Source organism: Eimeria acervulina, genomic scaffold, assembly GCF_000499425.1.
Source record: "Eimeria acervulina Houghton genomic scaffold, Eah_scaff457, whole genome shotgun sequence".
NCBI classification, from domain to species: domain Eukaryota; phylum Apicomplexa; class Conoidasida; order Eucoccidiorida; family Eimeriidae; genus Eimeria; species Eimeria acervulina.
The window spans coordinates 2,501-12,103 of record NW_013549791.1 but is presented as its reverse complement, the minus strand read 5'-3'; the positions used below and the strand labels follow the sequence as shown (position 1 = coordinate 12,103).

Below are 9,603 nucleotides of genomic sequence, written 5' to 3'. Positions count from 1 at the left end.
AATATTAATTCATTAAAAATAATTCATCAATAATAATTATTAATTAATAATAATAAATTAATAAATAATAATATTAATAATAATATTATTATTATTATTAATTTATTATTAATATTATTATTTATTTACAAGGAGGAATGAATAATAACGCATCAACAGAGACGTACTAATTATTATTAATTTATTATAAATAATGCATTAGTAGTAAATTAACAATAAGGCAATATTTATAATAAATAATTTATTATATATAGAAGAATATATAAAGAATTACAGATATATAAATATACAAAATAATATATTTATACAATCTATACATGCGGCGCTCACTAGAAGTGGATTAAGAAATTCATAGAGAGGTATAAGAAGAATAATATAATTAATAATAATAATAAATAATAATAATAATAATTATTATTATTAATTATTATTATTGCATGCACAACAAACATAACATAAAAAGAAAGTTAAGAGATGAAGACAGAGAAGAAATACACAAAGATATAAATAATAATAAAAAAGAAAGCAGATAATAATAACAGACGAATTAAATATTAATTAATTCATATGTCTGTAAGACAATGTGAAGGCTCAGTGATAATACTAAAAAGAAGCAGACACCTAAATAGAAAAATATATACATATATACATACATACATATTATAAATATATATATATATATAAATATATATATATATTATATATATATACATATATAAATATACTTAATATATAATATATATATAATATATATATGTATACAAGCTTAAACATGGATATACATGATAAATATATAAATATATATATATATATACGTATATAAATAAATAAATATATATATATATAAATATATTTATATATTTATTTATTTATTTACTCCTGAAACTCTTCATAGTTAAAGCTACATAAAGAAATAGACTCAACTTGTTTGAATGCATGCGCAGTGTCTGCATTAACAAAATCTTCGATGCATTCTTTGATCCAGGCGTAGAACTCCGGGTTTTTAGCAACTCTTTGTTTATAAGGGGATGTAGCAAACTGGTTGCATTGTTTAGCAATAGAAACAAACATACTTCGGACGATCTTTTTAACAAGATAAGTAATTAATCTTAGAGGGACATATCTAAGACCGTGATTAAAGTTTCCTAGCAATTCTAATGTTGTTTGTCGCCCTTCAGATATAGGATATAAAAGAAATATTAAATGTGCACTCTGAATACGATTAACTTTATCTTTAGGAGGTATAGGTCTACCCATGAACTCTATTAAATGCTCAGGGGGTGATAAGCAGAAAATAATAACAGCCCCGCATTCTTCTAATGCATTTACACCGAATGAAAACATAATTGTTTCTTTTAAACCTAATACAGGATAATCAAATACTTGCCGAATTAATTGAGATGCTCGAGTATAATTATATACTTTCTCGGCATATTTAAACATAGGTGCCCAGTTCCCTGCTAAGTCTGACTCGTTTAATATCGCTAAAACTTTAAACAATGCACAAGGTAGCTTGCCTCGAACTTTCATAGAGACAGATGAATCCCTCTCAACTCTATAAGATAAATCTAAATACTTTCCTACACAAACAAACACACAAATAAATAAATAAATAAATAAATAAATAAATTAATAAACAAATAAATAAATAAATAAATATTTACTTTCTATTCATTTTACTCTTTTAATTTGCTACATTCGGCTTTACTTGTGTTTGCATGCTGTCATTTTTAGGGTTTATATATATATATATACATATATACATATAGATATATATATTTATATATCTTCGTACATATCTATATTATTAGTATGCATCCATACTATATGCAATATAATGCAGTTGTCTATTATTATATTATAAAATATAGACAGACAGACAGACAGCAGCAGCAGCAAACGAGAGAATATATCATTAAACAAATTAATAAATAAACAAATAAACAAACAAACAAACAAAACAAAACAACTAGAGATAAAGAAGAGAAAAAAAGAGAGCAGCAGCAGCAGCAGCAAACGAGAGAATACACCTTTAAAAAAGTTTACAAACAAACAGCGAGAGACAGCAGCAGCAGCAGCAGCAGCAGAAGCAGCAAAACAATCAAGTAAAAAATACAACAAAACAAAACAAATAAAGAAGCAAAGAGAGACAGCACGAGAGAAAGCAGCAGCAGCAACAGCAAAGCAAACAATCAAATGAAATAAAATACAACAAAACAAATAAAGAAGCAAAGAGAAGCAGCAAGAAACAGCGAGAGAGACAGCAGCAGCAGCAGCAGCAGCAGCAGCAAAGCAAGCAAACAAATACCTTTTTCTCGCATCCATCCTTCTTCATCAGAATTGCTTTTAACTCCTAAACCCTTCTTGCTGCTCGCGCGTCTGCTGCTGCTGCCTCCTCGTTTAGTTAAACTCATCTTCCTACCCATGCTTCTAAGACCCGACTTTAACTTTGTTGCACTTATCTTTCTCTCAGGGAAGCTGCTGCTGCTGCTGCCGATGCCGTTGCTGCTGCTGCACCCCACTGCAGCACCACCAGCTGCAGCAGCAGCAGCAGCAGGAGAGCTCAATCCTGCAACACCTTCTGCTGTGCTGCTGCTGCCCTCAACCCCACCTACCAAACGGCTCCCTCTCCCCTGCTGCTGCTGCTGCTGCTGCAGCTGTTCTTTGTTGCTTGCTGCTGCATGCAAAGAAGGGCTGGAGCCTGCTACAGGCAGTGAGACGGAGGGCCCCTGTGGGGTGGCGTTTCCCCCCGCACCCTGCTGCTGCTGCTGCTGCTGCTGCTGCTGCTGCTGGTGCTGCTGCTGGTAATGAATATTATATAAAGTATTAATAGACTCTGCAAATGATAAACGGGGGTCTTCAAAGATAAGACGAAGCTGGCTAAGACGAAACTGCTCAAGCATAGAGTATGCGATATTGATGCGGCATCTGAGGTTAACGACGCGCTGCTCTTGCTGCAGCTGCTGCTGATATGAAGATATCAGCTGCAGCAGCTCAAGGTCTTGCTGATGCTGCAGATCCTGCTCCTGCTGCTCCCGCTGCTGCTCCTCGTCCAGAGGACCCTCCTGCTGCTGTCGCTGATGCTGTAGCTGCTGATATAGCTGCAGCTGCAGCTCTAGCTGCTGCTGCCGCTGCTCCAGCTGTTGCTGCAGCAGCAGCAAATATTGATAAGCTTTAAACAATAATTCTTCTTCTATATAAAACATTAACTGGTTCCACTTCCTTATTAATATTTGTTCAAACACCGCTTTGGGGCTGCTGCGCTGCGATAGGACACGGGGGCAGCTGCTGCTGCTGCTGTTGTTGTTGAGAGCGGCAGCAGCAACGGCCCCGCATGCCTCCGCTGCCTCCGCAGCGCCTGCTGCTGCAGCTCGCGCACCTGCTGCTGCTGCTGCGGCTGCTGCTGCTGCTGCTGCCATTGCAGTGTCTGCAGTGCTGTCGCCGCAACTCAACAAACCCGAAGCTGCTGCTTGTTGTTGCTGCTGCTGCGCCTGCCTTGCTGCTGCGGTGGCTTCGCTGGCTGCTGCTGCAGCAGCTGCTGCTGCAGCAGCAGCAGCAGCAGCAGACCCAGGAAGATCCTCTTCCCCTGAGGGCATCGAAACAGGTGGATTTCTTAGCGACGCATCTGCTGCTGCTTCTTCTTCAGGCTTTGCTGCTGCTGCTGCTGCTGCTGCTGCTGCTGGTTCTTCCGTTCCTACCGCCTTAGCTTCTGGCGGTTTCGTTGCAGCTGTAGCAGCAGCTGCAGCAGCAGCAGCAGCTGCAGCAGCTTTCTGTGCAGCAGGCTCTGAAGGCTGTCCTTCTTCTTCTTCTTCTACCTCATCAGAGGGCCCCTGATCTACCTTCTCAAGAGGGAGGGGCCCCCTAGGGCCCCCTTGGGGGGCCCCTTGGGGGCCCCTCTGGGGGGGGCCCCCCTGGGGGCCCCCCTGGGGGGGCCCCTGGGATGAATCGCGAGGGGTAATGGGGGCCCCCGTTGGTGTTAGGCAGGTGATGATGCGGGTCCATATACCGGCGGGGTCGTCAAAAGTTTGCTGCACAATTCTTGTTAATGTTGATGAGAAACCTTCATTTGTTGCTGCTGGTGCTGCTGCTGCTGCTGCTGATGATGATGATGAGGGTGGTGGTGCTGCTGCTGTTTCTGGTGCTGCTGCTGATGCTGAAGGGACTGACTCTCCTGCAGCTTTTGCTGCAGTGTTGCTCGCATCACCTTCTGCTGGGACACCTGCTGCATCCTGCTGCTGCTGCTGCTGCTGTTGCTGCACTCGCTGCTGCAGCAATTGCCGCGTCCGCTGCTCGCCAGCAGCAACTGGAGATGATGCATTTTGAGGGGGGGAGGGGCCCTCTACTGCAGAAGCAAACTCAGCGTCATCATCTGCTGCTGCTGCTGCAGGTCCCTGCTGCTGCTGCTGCTGCTGCTGCTGCTGCTGCTGCTGCTGCTGCTGTTGCTGCTGCTGTTGCTGCTGCTGTTGCTGCTGCTGTTTCTGCTGCTGCAATTGCGGCAGCTCTTGCTGCAGTTGCTGCTTCAGCTGCTGCTGCTCCTCCGCAACATCCATAGCAGGCGCAGCATTTGCTGCAGCACCATTCTTTGCTGCTGCTTCATGTAAATCAAAGCCCTCGACGGGCATAGACCCATCTGCTGCTGCTGCTGCTGCTGCTGCTTGTTGAGGGTTGCCTGCGTAGCCATCTTCTTGATGCAGCTGCTGCTGCTTCAGCTGCTGCTCCTGCTGCTGCTCCTGCTGCTGTGGGGCTTCAACAGAAGCCTCTGAGGGCGACTTCCCCTTAGAGGCCCCCCCTTTGCAGCACTTGAGGCAACCCATCTTCGCGGTGCAAGTCAAGCAGCAGCAGCAGCAGCAGCAGCAGCAAGACTGCTGCTGCTGCTGCCGCTGTGGGCTACCTAACACCCGGGATCTGCGTAAGTAACGCTATCAGCGCTGCAGCAGTCACTGCTGGATGCAGCACTTTAGCTGCTGCTGCTGCTGTTGCTGCTGGTTCTGCTGCTGCTGCAGCAACACGGGAATCAACTCCCACTGATATGCACCCTCCGTACTCAACCTTGCTGCTGCTGCTGCTGCTGTTGCTGCTGCTATTGCTCCTCCTGCAGCGGATTCGGCTAGCGCATGCGCTATAGGACGCAGCACAAACGCCGACGAGAAGTTGAGCTGCTGCTGCTGCTGTTGCTGTTGCTGCTGCAGCTGCTGCTGTTGTTGCTGCTCCTTGCTGAGCAGCTAGGGGAGTTCTTGGAGGAAGACTGGCTGTCGGGACGTTCCAGCAGCAGCAGCTGCTGCTGCAGCGGCTGCTGCTGGCTGCTGCTGCTGACTGCAGCAGGGCAGCAGCCACGAAGCTGCTGCTGTCTGCTGTCCTTCGAGCCTTAATGATTTTTGAATTCAAAGAGCAGCAGAGAAAATCAGCAAAAGACTGCTGCTGCAGCGGCTGTTAGCTTGCAGCTGGTGCCGCTGCTGCTGCTGCTGCTGCTGCTGCTGCTGCTGCCGATGACTCGGGCAACGATGAATAGAGGCGTGTACTTCTACGCTGCATTTTCTGCAGCAACATGTGCTGCTGCATCTGCTGCTGCTGCTGCTGCTGCTGCCGCTGCTGTTGCTGCGGCTGCCTAGCAATGCTGACGACTGCAGCAGCAGCAGTTGCAGCAGCAGCAGCAGCAGCAGCCTCTAACTGGGTGATAGATACTTCCACGAAGCAAAGGCGTTTATACAGAAAGTATGTGTCTTAATGAGACACAAAAGCAGCAAGGCCGCCAGGCTGCTGCTGTTGCACGTCTCGGTCGCTGCTCGTTAGAAGGCTCAAGCAGCAGCAGCTACAAGATGCAGCAACAAGAATTGCAGCAACATAAAAATATCTTTTTGCTGCCTTGCTGCCTCTCTCTTTCTATTGTGCGTTAGCCTTGTGTCTTTACTCCCCCAGCAGCAGCAGCAGCAGCAGCAGCGGCGGCCGCAGCAGCAGCAGCAGCAGCAGCAGCAGAAGCCGCATCAACAGCAACGGTAGATGCAGCAGCAGTAGTACTACGGGCTCAGTGCTGCAGTTGCTGCTGCTGCTGCTGTCTTTGCTTCCTTCGCCTCTCGCCCGCTGCATGCATGCGGTCGGGGCTGCTCTCTTGCTGCTCAAGCAGCAGCAGCAGCAGAAACTCCAACTCAGCAGCAACGGCTGCTGCTCGACGACGACGCCGTTGTCGTCCTCGACGTCGACGTTAGCTGCAGGAGTAGCTTCAGCAGCAGCAGCAGCAGCAGCAGCAGTTTATACGACATAACAGCAGATGCCTGCAGCTCGAAGACAGCCAGGAGGGCCCCCCACCTTGGCTTCCTTTGCGGATGCAGCAGCAGCAGCAGCAGCGGCTTCTGCTGCTGCTCCCGCTGCAGCAGCCGCTGCAACAACTCGGCGAGCGACGTCCTCGCATTACAGGCAGCAGCAGCTACTGCTGCTGCTGCTGCTGCTGCTGCTGCTGTTAGTACCGTCTCCAGTTCTGAGTATTCATATCACCCGTGACAGCCCGCGCTGCTCCTCAGCAACAGCAGCAGCAACAGGGACAGCAGCAGCAGCAGCAAGGCCAGCAGCAGCAAGAGCAGCAGCAGCAGCAGCAGCAGCAACAACAACAGGAGGATCTCCCGGCCCCTTACTGAAGCCCCCCGATGGCTGCTGCAGAGCAGCAACTATAGGCTCAGCAAGCAGCAGAGTGCTTCAGATGCGCGGAGGCAGCAGCAGCAACATCAGCACGGGCAGCAACAGCAGCAGCAGCAGCAGCAGGAAGGTTCTTGTCTCGGTAGTGACAGCCACAGGCGTGCAGCACCTTGATAGAAGGTGGAAGCTGCTGCTGCCTTCTGCTGCTGCAGTTAGAGACGTGCTTTTGCTGCTGCAGCAGCAGATTGAGCCCTCGCCGCCTTTGCTGCTGCTGCGGCTCCTTCACAGGGGCCGCGTGGTGTCTCCGGAGGAGACACTGCAGCAGCTGCTGCAGCAGGAAGCACCAGAAGAAACCCCTGCTGCTGCTGCTGCTGCTGCTGAGCCGCAACAGCAGACCCTCACTCTTATTTGGGATACAGCAGTGCCTCCTGCAGCGGAGACAGATGCTGAGGCCCAAAGCAACAGCAGCAGCAGCAGCAACAGCAGCAGCAGCAACAACAGCAGCAGCAGCAACAGCAGCAGCACCTGTTCAGATGCACAGGCTGTTGCTGCTTACATGGCAGCGGGCGACGCAGCAGGCCGAGTTGCTGCGCTGCTGCATCGGGAGGCAGAAATCCTAGCAGCAGCAGCAGCAGCAGCAGCAGCAGGTGGTGAGGGTAGTGCTGCGGCAGCAGAAGGAAAACCGCAGCAGCCCCCTGCTGCTGCTGCTGCTGCTGCAGCTGCTGCTGCTGCCCAGCGAGCCGTCTTTGGTGGTTCGGATGTTCCGCTCCAGAGCAGCGAGGAGTTGAATGCTGCTGTACAGACACTGCAGCAGATACTGCAGCAGCAGCAGGAGCAGCAGGAGCAGCAGGAGCAGCAGCAACAAGAGCAGGAGGAGCAGCAGCAGCAGCAAGAAGAGGAGACTGTAGAGTTTTTTCCTCCGCAGCCGCGTACACTGAGAGAGTATTTGAGGCGGCAGCTGCTGCTGCACGTGCAGATACACCCGAAGTTGCTGCTGAAGGTAGCAGCGAGCTCGCTGCTGCTGCAGCAGCTTGTAGCCTATGCAGCACCAGCAACGCAGACCCAGCACCAGCAGCAGCAGCAGCGGATGCGGGAACTGCTGCTGCTCTCCGCTGCACCTGCTATGCTGCTGCTGCACCTGAGGCCCCTGCTGCTGCTGCAGCAGTTTGCTTGGCAGCTGCTTCCTAAAGGCAGGGGTTGGCGGCTGCTGCGGCTGCTGCTGCCTCCTGCTGCTGCTGCAATGCTTGAAGACGAGCAGCAGATCCCGCTGCGGCAGCAGGTGCTGCAGCAGAAGCAGCAGCAACTGGAACACGAACAAAGGCAGCAGCAACTGCGCACGCAGGAATTGCTGCTACAGGGACAGATGCAGCAGCAGCAGCAAGAGGAGCAGCAACCGCAGCAACAGCAGCAGCAGCAGTCTGCTGCAGCTTAATGCTGCGTCTGCTCTCTTACATTGCTGCTGCAGAACGATGCTAATGTGCTGCTATTTGTTTTATTTGTTTGGCTTTTATTTGCTGCTGCAGTTAGTGCGCTGCAGCAGCAGCAGCTGCTGCTGCACAGTTGCAGCCAGCTGCAGCAGCTGCTGCTGCACAGTTGCAGCCAGCTGCAGCAGCTGCTGCTGCACAGTTGCAGCCGGCTGCAGGGTTTAAAGGTTAGATTGTTTTAGCAAAGAGAGGCGGAGAAAAAGACAAACATTTATTTTAGACAATTATTTCTCTTGAATGTTGATGGCAGCACCCCACATGCGACCCCACACACGATCCCAGACACGATCCCGCACGATCCCACGCACGATCCCATAGAACTGCGCTTCCGAGCCAATGGTCAGGGGCCTTATTGTTATATCTCTGTATAATTCCATGAGGTGACCCCGGAGGCCCTCGGATCGTGCGGCGACTCAAGGATACCACACGATCCCACACGACCCCACACGATCCCACACGATCCCAGAGTGTCATGAGGGGTCCCACGACATGCAACTGACAGAGATTGCTCCCTACAACTGAAACACGTCACACGATCCCAACTATACTCGATCCCGGCTCGGCATGATCGATCCCAAGAGGATCCTAGTCGATCCCACCCCTGACCCCACACGTTCCTGTAGCAGTATGTTACTTAAGACATAGTTTAGCGTCTTGTGCTGCTTGCAGCAGCAGCAGCAGCTGCAGCTGCACCTCCTTGCTGCTGTTGGTGTTTGTTGCTGCTGCACGTGCAGGCGGTGCGTACTCTCAGAGTTGTTTGTGCATCTCTTCTTCGGTTGTTTAAATGCATTAAATGAATAATTTAAATGCAAATTAAATGCAGAAGGAAGAAAAGAAATAGAATATTAAAAAAGATTGTCTTAAGAAGATGCTCTTAGACAAGAAGGCGATCCAGGAAGGGGGTTGGGGGGCCCCCTAGGCCCCGTCTTTGTAGGAGTTTTTATGCAGTAGTCTTCTGCTTTAAACATTATTTAATTTGTTTTATTTAACAATAAATAAATAAAATCGCAAAATATATTAGCAACAGAACTTTAATGAAAGAAAAACAGAGACAGCAGCAGATGATCCGGGGCTTCGAGTGTATAGGCAGCTAAATGTGCAGCAACTGTCTCTTTCAAAGCCCCTACACTTAATCTTTAAGTCTATATGGGGCCCCCCACGACATGAGGGGCCCCCTGCGGCTGCTGCTGCTGCTGCTGCTGCTGCTGCTGCTGCATGTCTCTCTCTTTTTTCTCTGCTGCTGCTCCAAGCCTGTGGGGCCCCCTGGTCTAGGGGGCCCCGAAGCTTTTAGTTATACACCTTTTGAAGATATTGAGTTTATAGGTGCAGCAGCAGCAGCAGGGGCTGATGCAGCGCGTGTTGGAACAGGAGAAGCAGCAGCAGACGCAGCAGCTGCAGCAGAACGCGAAATAGCGGCAGCAGCAACAGCAGCAGCAGCATTAGAAGCAGCAGCAGGGGCTGCAACAGCAGCACCACATCACCCTAAGAGGGT

The 9,603-nt window shown here is 49.2% G+C and overlaps 3 protein-coding genes across 3 annotated transcripts in view; 2 read left to right on the top strand and 1 right to left on the bottom strand.

Annotated features, from left to right (window-relative positions):
- Positions 1–873: 873 nt before the first annotated feature.
- On the bottom strand, positions 874–4,814 carry EAH_00039130 (hypothetical protein, conserved; the record flags this gene model as incomplete). Its single annotated transcript, XM_013395386.1, has 2 exons — positions 874–1,580; positions 2,309–4,814. The coding sequence occupies 2 exons, from the start codon at positions 4,812–4,814 to the stop codon at positions 874–876; spliced, it is 3,213 nt and encodes a 1,070-aa protein (XP_013250840.1).
- A 1,877-nt stretch (positions 4,815–6,691) lies between these two features.
- On the top strand, positions 6,692–8,059 carry EAH_00039120 (hypothetical protein, conserved; the record flags this gene model as incomplete). Its single annotated transcript, XM_013395385.1, has 1 exon — positions 6,692–8,059. One exon carries the CDS (start codon positions 6,692–6,694, stop codon positions 8,057–8,059), a length of 1,368 nt encoding a protein of 455 aa, XP_013250839.1.
- A 388-nt stretch (positions 8,060–8,447) lies between these two features.
- EAH_00039110 (hypothetical protein) overlaps positions 8,448–9,603 on the top strand; it is a gene marked incomplete at both ends in the record, with an annotated part of 2,283 nt that continues 1,127 nt past the window's right edge. The window contains 2 exons of the mRNA XM_013395384.1: positions 8,448–8,450; positions 9,362–9,603. The exon at positions 9,362–9,603 is cut by the window's right edge and continues 145 nt beyond it. Of these exons, the coding sequence (XP_013250838.1) occupies positions 8,448–8,450; positions 9,362–9,603 (245 nt within the window). The remainder of the gene's footprint in view (positions 8,451–9,361) is intronic.